Raw genomic sequence first — 12,201 nt, forward strand, 5'->3', positions numbered from 1 at the left:
AAATCAGCCTTCATGAAACCTTAATTATTACAACAGATCTTAAACAGATCTAAACAAAACAAGAACTAAAATAAAGGTCTGATGTATAAAAGAGAAACTAAGCATGCATGCAATTCCGAATTATATTCAGATGAAGTTCCTGCTACCAATTGAGCTGAATGAATCCCCATTCATCATCTCTTCCATGTTATTATTCCCCTGCTGCTGGACATATGGATTTGGCATTTGCTGTGGAGCAAGTTGGTTTCCTATTCCAGATGCAAAGGGAATAATTAATTCATACCATACAAAAAATTAAAAAATGGAAACTGAATTTTCTCTTTGTTACTTAGTCACATTTAATATTACAAAAAAATATAAGTGAAATCTAAACAACAACAAAATAATTTTAGGAAAAAGAAGAAAAGCTGGGGAGAACATTTAAAAAGCTATTAATATGTATTAGAGTTTCAAAATTGCATTCTAAAAATAATAGGAGTTGAAGTGATTTTTTTTATTAGCAATTTGAAGTGAAGTTTATTCAAACAAAAGATAAAAAAAAATGTAACTAAGATCAAAATAATTGCTAAAACATGTAACTAATATCAAAATAATTGCTAAGAAATGTAACTAGTATAAAAAAAATGTAACTAAGAGAGCAATGGAGTTTTTCTTGCTTTTGGCGTCGTGATTCTCAGCAGGAGGTGGACGATCTATTAGCTCGATCAGTGGTAGAGTGCACTCCATTATTAAAATATGTCAATTATTTTCAAAAAGAAAAACTGTAAGCATTTATGTGTTTCTTAGTATGACACCTTCATGTAAAGAGACCAAAAAAAAAAAAAAAAAAACACTAAAGTATCGATATTCTTAGGTTTTCTACCGAACCACACATCAATAATTGATATAACCTAGCTAGTATTTCTATCAAAACCATAGATGTAAAATATTGATTTACAATATTGTATAATCCAGCAAAAGCCTTAATCCACTCCCATCTCATTCTAGATGAAAAGAAAAACTTTGTCAATTAACAAGTGTTAGCTAGAAGCATCAATGATGGATATACTTAGGGTTTTTATCAAAGCCTATATCAATGGTCGATGTATCTCAGTATTTGTTTCGAAACAATAAATATAAAAGCATTGGTAAAAGCCTTAGATTCACTCCTATTCTAGGCCAATAAAAATGTTTATTGATTTGCATATTAAAAAGTTGTGATTTTGAAAAAGACATTCAAAACCCTAGCTACATAATTATAGTATAAGGATAAGTAATGTGTATACCTTGGTTTGAGTTAAGATAACCAAAATGTTGCTGCCCAACTGATTGAATCATGTTCAGACTTGCTAATTGCAGTGCTTGCGTCTGTTGTTGATTAAAATGAAGTTCCCTCAGCCTCTTCACTTCTGCTCTGTTGAGTGCAATCTCAGCTGCAAATAAATAAATAAATTATATTACTTTTGTGTGTAAGTACATAAATATATAGATATATTGATTTATATGTATATGTATACCTTCTTTGAGTTTCTTAGTCTCATTTTGTGCATTCAGCTGCTGACTCATGAACTGTTTCTCCAGCTGGAGTTTCTCCTTTTGCTTAGTTAGCGACATAATTTGAGGAGATAATTTTGTTATCATAGTCTGTATAAAAATATATATTTTTTGGAAATTAGTGAGCATAGTATTAAAAGAAAACTGTACAAAATACAAAAGACATACCCGAGGAACAATGTCCGAAGACCCAAACAACTAGCCTAAACAAATAGCAAACCCTAAGAGTGTGTTTAGATTGAGGGATTTGGGGGGAGGGGGAGGGAAGGGAAAATACATTTCCCTCTCTCATGTTTGGATAGATAAAAAAAAAGAAAGGAAAGAAAAGTAGTTTAATTTACTAGTTTATCCTTATTTTTTATGTTTAAGTATTATGTCCAAGGGTAAAATAGGTTTTAAACTTATAAGTAACTTAATTAGTAATCTCTTCCCTCCAAATGACTCCATTTTGGGAGGAAAGAATTTTGACAAAAATTTAATGAAATCTTCCTCCCAAACCCCCTCAAATCCCTCCCCTCAATTTTTTATAAACTATCCAAACGAGGGAATTGAAGGGAAACTCCCTTTCCCTTCTCTTCCTTCCCTTCCAAATCCCTCAATCCAAACACACTCTAAAAGAGAAAAGAAAAGGAGCTAGTACAGAGGCCCCTTATTGCAGGCCTCTCACATGAATCTCAGAGGAAATAGTATGCATATATAGACATGCAACTCAATTAAACAAATGTACATATATTACAACTTTCTTAGAGACGATTAGAGGATTCGTTAGTTATTACCTGCAAATCCTTGACCCTATTTTCCATATAAGTCATATATTGTAACTTTCTCATCCTTGATTTCTGAGCAGAAATTCGGTTCGCAAAAACCCTAACAAAACATAACATAATCTAACATAACATAATCTATCATCAAATGTATGATCTATATCAAGTAGGGATGCAATAGAACCAAACTCTTATATGCTCATTTTTTTAGCTCATCAAAGTAATTATAGAGTTCGAATTTGAATTCAAGTTCAAGTTTGATTACATAACGGTAAAATACAAGCACAATTTTTTTTTAACCTATTCGAATTAAATCTTATCTAAAACATTAATCACATATATACTATATACTTGCACTATATGTATTAAATGTATTAAAAATTTGGTGCGGAAGCTTTCGAGCCAAATACCGCCATATTCAAAATAGATTTGACGTGCAAGCTTTCGAGTCAAATACCCTCATATTCAAAATTAAAAGATTTGGCGTGCAAACTTTCGAGCCAAATACTGCCATATTCAAAATCGAGCTCGACTGCTCGAGTATGAATCAAACCCATTTTCATATTTAAATTAATTTGACCCTATCAAACTTGAGCAAACCCTAATTGAACTCGAGCTAAAATTGATTAGTGAAAATCAATTTAATTGTAGCCATAATCCCATAACATCAATAACTATCATACCATTGAAATGAAAAAAAAAAAACATAAATAAAAATGTATAGCAAATAAATTTCACCGTTTAATCCTTTCCGGATCCACGTTAAGGTTGGGTTCACGTCCCTTACGGATTTCAATACCCTGTATCGCGTCGCCTTGCATTGCCATATAACGGGCTTCCATCTCCGTCATATTCTTTTCGAACGCCTCTTGATCTTCGGTCTTAAAGATTGATAGCCCATCTAACGGTGACTGTGAAACAGGAGATTTCGATCCACTACCGCCTTCCCCTCCGTAGATTTTCTTCCAAATCTGAAATGAAGGTGGAGGTGGAGGTGGAGGTGGAGGTGGACCCAGAGGAGGCAACGAAAGACCATTTGATGATGTCGTTTTGGACGTCCAGGGTTCAGGCATGCGCAGTTGGTGGTCACTCTTCTTGTTCAATTGATCTGCCATGGTTGAAATAACAAATACAAAAAAGTGATATATTTTAAGATAATTTATCTCACATTTGTAATAAAGCTGTATATATATATATAGATAGTTATATAGCTTTTAGACCAAAGAAAAGTTTGTCTGGCAGCGATTATTATCCAGAAATTCCAGTTAAATTACCAATTATGGATTTTCTTTGCATTATTGAAGCTTTTACTAAATTTGAGAATTATTGTTATTACTATTATTCTCATTAATTCATTTATATTCAAATTTGTTGGTAACCCCATGAAAATTTGGAGGATTTTTATGAAAATTTAATTAAGTTGTCCTTTTTTTAAAGTTGTACTTAAGACATTATTGTTAATTCTTGACGATGAATCGATTTGATAGTTCAGATATTTTTATTCATGATATTTAATTTTGTATCAATCTACCCTTGTGTGATTCCTGTTTATAATTTAATTTTTTTTAATACTATTGTGAATTTGTGCTTTTATCCATAATACCCTGTCAATTAATAATTATGGTAATATAAATGGAAAAATTCATATATGTCTCCTTAATTATTTTAGCAAATTTGAGTGGATGAGAAAGGCAATATTTATATACCATATTCATAATTACTATATCATAAAAGCCAAGTCATATCGTCACGTGTTTTTTGTTATATTTCCTACTACCAATATCAATTTCTTAGAGCCATAATTTTGCCATCCCTCCTACTTGTGATATATGTCCCTTCAAATATAATTAAAGATTCTATTTTAAGTAATAATAATTGAAATATTTTGAGTTGTGACATGATAATTTTTAACTTCCTCAAAAAAGTTAGGAAAACTTTATGATTCTCACGATAAATCCTCTTTCATATAACATAACTTAATTAAGTATGTTTTTAAATTTATTTTAATTAAAATTATTGGTGGCTTAATTAACATGTTACAATTTCACGATGCATGTATTAGTTCCATATGTGATTAAACAATTAGTATTTATTTTACTTAGTACTTCAAATAAGTAATGCAAATAATGTAGGATCTTAGAAATTTTGCATGATCAATTTTGAAGCTTAAAGTATTAGCAAACATTCAATGAAAGTATACTAAGTTGTTTAAATACACATTTATTTTTCAATCGAAAGAACATTATTATTGAGGATTTGAGATATAAATGTAGTGGAAACAAAATGGGTTATAAAATGGTAAACCTTTATACATATACCATCGCTGTTGCTAGGCCCATGGCCTGAGACTAAGAGGTGGTAGACTGAGTTGGGCTTCCAACAATTTGATGGACCCAAAAACATTTCAAGCTTGGTAAACTTTAGTCACACCTCTAAATTTACTAAAGACGCCCCGTCAACTTATCTTTACAAAGGGTGGTCAATTAAAATTGAGGTGTTTTTAATAAATTTAGGGGTGTGACTAAAGTTTACCTTTAATCTTTCATTTCAAGTCAACTAGATATGGCCGTTTCCAAACAATATGCTATGGGCTAGTATGGCCCATCATATGGGAAGTACGTAGATTTCTTATCATCATCATCATCCAAATTTTTATCCCAAAAATTTTTGAGTCGACTACATGAGTCAGTGAAAAAATCAACGGTATTTTATTACGTCTATTTGTTTTCACCATTCATGTATATTTAGATTCATATTTTCATCAACTCTCATTGAATCCATATTATTATTTTTATTTCAAACCATAAATTTTTAAGTCTTTCTACTCACTCATATACAAAAGTTTTTGATTCTCCTCACCGTCGCATTGCTATCTCTACGTTGTATATAATTCACTTATTTGGTTAGTTCTCTAATATCTAATCCACTTATTTGTCTATACATTTACATTATTATTTTCCGTTAGAAAAAAGAATTTTTTAACAGACGAATGATCAAATATTATATATATATACACACACACACATCATGATGTCATGTCGGCATGTATATAATTAGTTATTGTCTGAAAACAACGGAAAGGACACTAGCTAGAAACGGGAAGACTACACGACTCCTAGTGACATGGAAGCAAGGCAAGTGCATGTTACTAACAAACCTACTTTTTGCTCGTGCTGCCATGCAAAGGACATAAGCCGTGTTTCGAAGGATTTTTTTTTAAAAAAAAAAAACTAATCTCCAATTTTTATTAATCCTTTCTTTGTGGCTCTTGTCAAGGCAATACTGCGGCTGTGTCATGCATTCTATCAGAATTTATTTCGGATATGGACTTCTAAGTTTTTTAAAAAATAAAAACCCTAATAACTTACATGTGGCACCAACATCTAGTGTTTGAAAGGGGAAAAAATTCAAAATTCTAAAAGACTTTTTAATAAAAAATTAAATAGCCAAATTAATAAACTAATTAATACAGCAAGCTCCCAAACATACTTAATATCCGGATACAATGCTCCAATTTTAGCTCCTATTCCCTCCCAAAAATCATGTTAAATCATGATTTTTTTGAAAATGCAATATTAGAGTTTAGGAGTTACAAATTAGTGTTTAGAGTTTAGGGTTTAGGGTTTAGGATTTAGGTTTTAATGTTTAAGGTTTAGAATTTGGGATTTATAAATTTTTTTTTCAAAATATATCAACTATATTCTTGCATTATGAATATCAAAATACTCGATAACATATTTTAATTCATGATTTAACATGCTTTTGGGGGAGAATTGGAGTCAAGAACTAGAGTCCCTATCCCACTTACTAAGGATCAGGAAGGTAAGATGTCATTTTCATTTATCATCATTAATCTTTGTATTTTAATCCTATCTCAATCTTCTCAAAAAAAAAAATATTCCTAAGATCAAATTAATATATATGAAACATCACTTATTTCCATTGGTGATGGTTGCACTAGTGTGTATATATATATACACATATTCATGTCATCATGATCATCTCAACTTCATAATTACTATTTAGCACACATAGTTTCATATCATTATCTATCAACCAAAACAATAATATGTTAGCATTATCGCCTTCTGTGTTCTCAACATTTGGATGGCTATTAGAGGAATCTCTGATAAGCCATGAAACTACCACTGATGATCATCAGTCTCTTCTTGATGATCAATACTATCTCTCGCAACCACCTGCTCAGCAACCAACATCGGAGCCCCTTCATGCCTTCACATCCTGTGGCACAGTTGATCATCAAGTCCCCAACAACAACAGTAAGAAGCTGAATCATAATGCCAGCGAACGCCATCGCCGCAAAAAGATCAACGGCTTTTATTCATCCCTACGATCATTACTTCCTTTTGATGATCAAAAGGTATATAATTTTTATTTTAATGTTATAGTTTTATTCATTAATTTAAGCGCATTAATCCAATATTATACTATATTCTAACACTTTCCCATACGTGTGGGTTGGATAATCCGATAGCCCAACACGTGAAAATTCAAAGCCCGTTAATGGATAAGTCCAAACATATGACCAGACTTCTCAATGGATACCCAATATATGAGAAATTCAAATAAATGGGAGTTAATAAGTTCATATTATGGAAGGTATAGGGTTTGAACCTAGGGGTTGGCGGACGAGCCGGGCCGGTTTTTTCGGGCTCGAGCCTTAGCCCGATTTTGAGAATTGGGCTTTGGGTTAGGCCGAGCTTGGCTCTCAAAATGAGGCCCATGCCCAGCTTGGGCCTCGGGCTTTGGGCCGGGTCGGGCCTGACTTTTGACTATATAATATTTATATATGTATTTTTTTTGAGGGAAATGTATTATATATATGCATATGCGTAATATATATGTATTATATATATGTATGTGTATTATGTGTATATATATATATATATATACACACACATACATTGCAAATATAATATATATATATATGTATATGTATATATATAAAAATATTACATATACATATATATTTGTAATATGTGTGTGTGTGTATATATATATATATAGGGCTTCTCAGGTGCGGGATCCCGTACTTTATTTAAAATGCGGGATCCATCTAGTGGGGGTCACACTTACACATAATGAATGGTGTTAGATGGATCCCTCATTTTATTTCCCTTACTTGAGAATTTTCATATATATATATATATATATATATATATATATATGCGCAGACTGTGTATATGTAATATATATACACACAGACAGTGCTCACTGCACTGCACTGTCTGTATATGTATATATATATATATACATATTATATATATATATATAATGTATGTTGTCTAATCGGGCTTGGACCGGGCTTCAGGCTCGGGTTGGGCTAAAATTAGCCTGAGGTGTCGGGCTTAGCCTGGCCCCAGAAATGGAGCCCAGACCCGTCCAATATAATTTTGGGTCAGCCCGAGCTTTGGTTCGCGGGTCAAATGGTGACCCAATTGAACCCAAGACCTCGTACTCTGATAGGAGTCTTATAATGTGTTATTTTGTCGTTCAATCAAATAAATTTATAATTTATTAAGTTAAGACATTTAACATCATTTATATCATATTCTAACCAAATCAGTAACAATTAATTGCAAAAGAAACTAAGCATACCGGCCACAGTTGCTCGTGTGACCAAGTACATACCAGAACTACAACAAGAAGTTGTGAGATTGGTTCAAAAGAAAGAAGATCTTTGTGCAAGATTATCGGGGCACACGGATCGAGTAGTTGATCATGATCAAGAAAAGAAACTTAGGAGAAAATTAAATCATACCTCCTCTTGTGCAGTTTAAGCAACTAGGATTGGTGACACAAAAGTTGTTGTCCAAATTTCAGCTTCTAAAATGCATGGAAACCCATTGTCGATATCTCATATCATTCATAGCTTAGAAGAGGATGGCCTCCTTTTGATTAATGCTAGTTCCTTTGAGTCGTTTGGAGGAATGATCATCTTCCATAACTTAGATCTTCAGGTACTTTAGTTGCTTTAATTAATCATTCATGTAATTTTTAGCTTGATAGCTTTAGGGTTATTGTTTGCTTATAATTTGATGTGATTTTGTTTGATGCAGGTGGAAAGAAGTTATAAGTTGGAGAGTGCAATTTTGAGTGACAAGCTTTTATCATTGCGTGAAAAGGGTGTCTACCTGTTTCCATGATTTGGGCCGTAATGGGCCTTCAACTCAATCTTGAAGGCCCAAATATCCAAAAGTTCTGTGTAAGATTTGGGCCGTAATGGGCCTTGGAAGAGCTATAAGATTTGATGTTTCTTCGATAAACTGAGATGAAAGCTGCATCAATCGTCATGTTGTTCAGCCTCAAAAAGCCTAAAATTACAAGGGGAAACAATCATTCAACGAGTCTTCAAAGAGATTGTAAAATAATTAGGCAGCCTCCGAATAGAGAACATGAAACAACATAATCACTTCTCTTGCTCGTATGAGCTAATATATATATATGCTTTTGACACCTATTTTAATTCAAAATTGGAATTATCATGGTATAGGCTCATCTATATGTAATTCCATATCGAAAGACTGAAAGAAAAAACGAGGGGCATAACCAAGAACTGAACATAAAAAACATTAAAAAAATTAATAATCAGCTATTAGTTTTGATTATCATACAAAAATCCAACTCATGTCTTAGAGGCCCAACAAAATCCAACAAATGGTATCAAAGTGAAAAGAAAGACAAAAGAAGGTCCATTCGTTATGTGTCTATTTATCTATCTCTTGCGTCGAAATGAGAATATACTTAAAAAGGATCTTAGAGTGTATTATTGGACAAGTAAGGTCTCTTAACATCTTTTATGACGCATCTAATGTGTCTCTTTATCTATCTTTTGTATCGAAATGGGAATACTAAAAAAAGGATCTTAGAATATATTATTGAACTAGTAAGCTGTCTTAACATCTTTTTTTTCTCCTCATCGGAGTTATTTCACAAAGACCTGAGATGGTAGAAAAGAAGAAAAAAAATATCTTTGTAAAAAATAGAAAGCAGCAATCAATGGGATACATTAGCAAGCCAATATGTGTTACTAGTAAAATATTTTAAGTTCCTTTTTTATTTTTTGGGCAAAAGTTGAGTATGCAGAAGACTAATATGTTTACAAAAAAAAAGTGCATGGACTAACTAAAATACTTAAAATTCCTACCAAACTACATTAGCAAGATTAGTGGAACTTCTTTTCATGAAATTTCTTTCTTGAGAGACTATTCGCAGCCCACATGATAGTCGAGAGACAATTTGGATATATTTTTTTCCACTTTGGCAGAGAGGACCTTCTAGATGATGCATGATTCCATTCATTGGATTTGTGTTTCTTGTTATTTTATGTCCTTTCGTTCTTTGAATGGACAATAATACCCTAAAAAAAAGGCATTATGACCAAGAGAGAAACTAAATACTAAAGTCAAGAGAAATTTCAAGCTCACCAGATTCTGCATGACCAATTTCCGGTAGGTCAAGGAGGGGGGCCACTATTTGTATCTCGGATTTTTAATTATAAATAACGTTTGAGATACTCAAAATACGATCCACAATTAATATTAATATGGATCGTAGAATGTTAAGCCAATTTTACGTCTGTTTATAATCAATGATGTAGAATGTCAAGTGAATTTTACGTCTGTTTATGATCAATGATTTGTAGGTCCGTTTATGATCAATGATTTGTAGGCCGAATTATGAGGATCATATATATATATATATATATATATAGATATATAATCCCTTTTTATTTGGTGGTTATTTAGGCAAATATCACTGTGGATGAAAGTGAATGACCTAGGTGAAAAGTCATCATAAAGTGCAAATCACGAAACAAAAAAACTATGCTACTTATGGAGTTGATTTTAGTAAATTGGAAAAAAATATATTAACTGATTAATTAATTAACACCATCAATTTTTCTTTAACTCTAACTACTAATTAAACACCTGCAACTCTACAAAATGTTTGCATTATTTTACATTTCGAGATACTCAATTATCGTAATTTTGCATCATAATATTAATTAATTGTCAACCTCAACCGCTTTTACAATATTGATCTTTATCAAGTTTGGACTCTCCCCAGTCATTTTTTAATACTTTTCTTAGTTTTGTTTTAATAATATGGGCATATGATGAATTTTTCTCTTAAATTTTTTCGTTTGGGAGTTAGCTTGGTTTCAAGAGTGGTGTATGTTGGAGATCCATTAGTACGTTTTGGATTTCAAGTTCAAGTATCGATATGTAGGATTTCAGTAGATCTGTTTTTAAATCTACTTTCAGATATGTTTGGAGGATTGCGTAAATTGTCAGATATGCTTTGCTCAAGTTATTTTTTTTTTGTTTGTTTAGTCTAATCGGGTTTATTTCGATGTAGTTTGTAGTCCGATGTTTTTATGAAATAGTTCAACGCAATAAGATGTCGTCCAACGATGTCTGGTGTTTGTCCTTTTCTTTTGATGTAATTCTCATATTGTGGGATGTAATCCATGTCTTTATAGTGGCTCGAATGTCTTTGGACCCCAAATTCTCTTACCTAATTTTTTTGGGTGAATGAATACAATTCAATATTGTTGACTCTTTTCAAAAAAAAATATTGGTCTCTATCCTTCACTTTTTGTCTCTCAAATCTCATAATAGGAAAATCCATAGAATTTGTTTTTTTTTGTGAAACTAAATAATTTCAAATCTAATTGATCAACACATGATATGTATATATACATAGTTGCAAATTTGAATAAGAACAACCCATGAAGAAGCACCAACAAGTTTGTCGCATCAGTCAGTTTTGGCATAATTAGCTAGGCATATGGCTAGGTACAGCTTATACTCACTGTTTGTTTTAAATATGCATGACTTGTGAATTGCTTTTAAAGAACCCAGATACATGAACTAACAGAAAACGGTACTATGCCTTTAGAAGCTAGTATTAATAAAATTCATTAATTTGAACCAATTTGCACCACATTTTACTTTTCTTTGCTAGCCAACATCTCAGTAATTAATATTTCTATAATTAGGTAAGCATAGCATGACCCCCCCCCAAATTATTTCTTTTGAAGGACCCAGATGCATGAACTAATGGAAAAAAAAATATCTACCTACCATCAACATCATAAGTTGGATTACAATTTCAACTCATTAATTTCAATAAACGCTATTACTTCTTCTTCTTTTTTTCCTCTTTTTTAAGAATATATAGTGTATTTATATTAAGAATTTATAACCCAATACACATCAACAATAGATACATAGAATTTGCGTGACTTTATCTTCACAAGAGGTCACTCATCTCAATAGTGTTCTAACATAAACACGCTTAACTGCAAAGTTATTATGGGATGTTTTCCTTCGGAAAAACGTATCGTTGATGATTAACAATTGAAATTTTCTATATATATTAACAAAGATTAATATGTGGGGCCAAATCTAACGCACATGTGTAAAACACACACGCACGCACGCTTGTATATGTATTTATATGTTGAGAATTTTTTGGACAAACCGTGAAGAAGAATAAGAAGAATCACCCGAATTGAAGCAAAAAAAAAAATCAACAAAAGTTGGTTAGAAATATTTTAGTTTGTAATTTATTTTGTAATAGAATTTGGGAGTGAAAACGACTGATTGTGGCCGAAATCATCCCCTTAAACTTGCATACAAAAAGGAGATAAATAATAAAGAGATGCATTGTATTGCGTACAAAGCGGTCAAACCATCAAAGCGGTCGTTGTTTGTTATCATACTCTGTGGGCCATCTGTTGCCCCATGTCGCCTGACGTGTCGGGTTTCCGGCGCACAAACATAACACCCCGCAAGCTATTGTGTTGGATGGCCTAGATTCCATGGGAGTAGGTCTTTTTAGATTGCAGTGGACAACACGGATCTGGCCGTCCATA

At 32.3% G+C, this 12,201-nt stretch overlaps 2 protein-coding genes across 2 annotated transcripts; one reads left to right on the forward strand and one right to left on the reverse strand.

Annotated features, from left to right (window-relative positions):
• Window positions 1-126: 126 nt before the first annotated feature.
• LOC119995615 (bZIP transcription factor 18-like) lies at window positions 127-3,412 on the reverse strand. The gene is made up of 5 exons (XM_038842126.1): window positions 3,036-3,412; window positions 2,310-2,400; window positions 1,497-1,623; window positions 1,266-1,412; window positions 127-248 (listed from the first exon to the last, which is right to left on the reverse strand). Exons 1-5 carry the CDS (start codon window positions 3,410-3,412, stop codon window positions 127-129), a joined length of 864 nt encoding a protein of 287 aa, XP_038698054.1.
• A 2,922-nt stretch (window positions 3,413-6,334) lies between these two features.
• LOC119985742 (transcription factor ORG2-like) lies at window positions 6,335-8,169 on the forward strand. The gene is made up of 2 exons (XM_038830117.1): window positions 6,335-6,678; window positions 7,904-8,169. The coding sequence occupies exons 1-2, from the start codon at window positions 6,367-6,369 to the stop codon at window positions 8,096-8,098; spliced, it is 507 nt and encodes a 168-aa protein (XP_038686045.1). The 5' UTR covers window positions 6,335-6,366; the 3' UTR covers window positions 8,099-8,169.
• Window positions 8,170-12,201: the final 4,032 nt, after the last annotated feature.

Source organism: Tripterygium wilfordii, chromosome 3 (genome assembly GCF_013401445.1).
Source record: "Tripterygium wilfordii isolate XIE 37 chromosome 3, ASM1340144v1, whole genome shotgun sequence".
Lineage (NCBI taxonomy): Eukaryota > Viridiplantae > Streptophyta > Magnoliopsida > Celastrales > Celastraceae > Tripterygium > Tripterygium wilfordii.

What these genes read in the sequence shown, in the direction of transcription:
- LOC119995615 (XM_038842126.1), bottom strand. Translation starts at nt 3,412, where the DNA reads ATGGCAGATCAATTGAACAAGAAGAGTGACCACCAACTGCGCATGCCT. An exon ending in GATCCGGAAAGGATTAAACG is followed by an intron (nt 2,401 to 3,035) that starts GTGAAATTTATT and finishes ATGTTTTGTTAG; the next exon opens with GGTTTTTGCGAACCGAATTT. An exon ending in GACTAAGAAACTCAAAGAAG is followed by an intron (nt 1,413 to 1,496) that starts GTATACATATAC and finishes ATTTATTTGCAG; the next exon opens with CTGAGATTGCACTCAACAGA.
- LOC119985742 (XM_038830117.1), top strand. Translation starts at nt 6,367, where the DNA reads ATGTTAGCATTATCGCCTTCTGTGTTCTCAACATTTGGATGGCTATTA. An exon ending in TTCCTTTTGATGATCAAAAG is followed by an intron (nt 6,679 to 7,903) that starts GTATATAATTTT and finishes TAATTGCAAAAG; the next exon opens with AAACTAAGCATACCGGCCAC.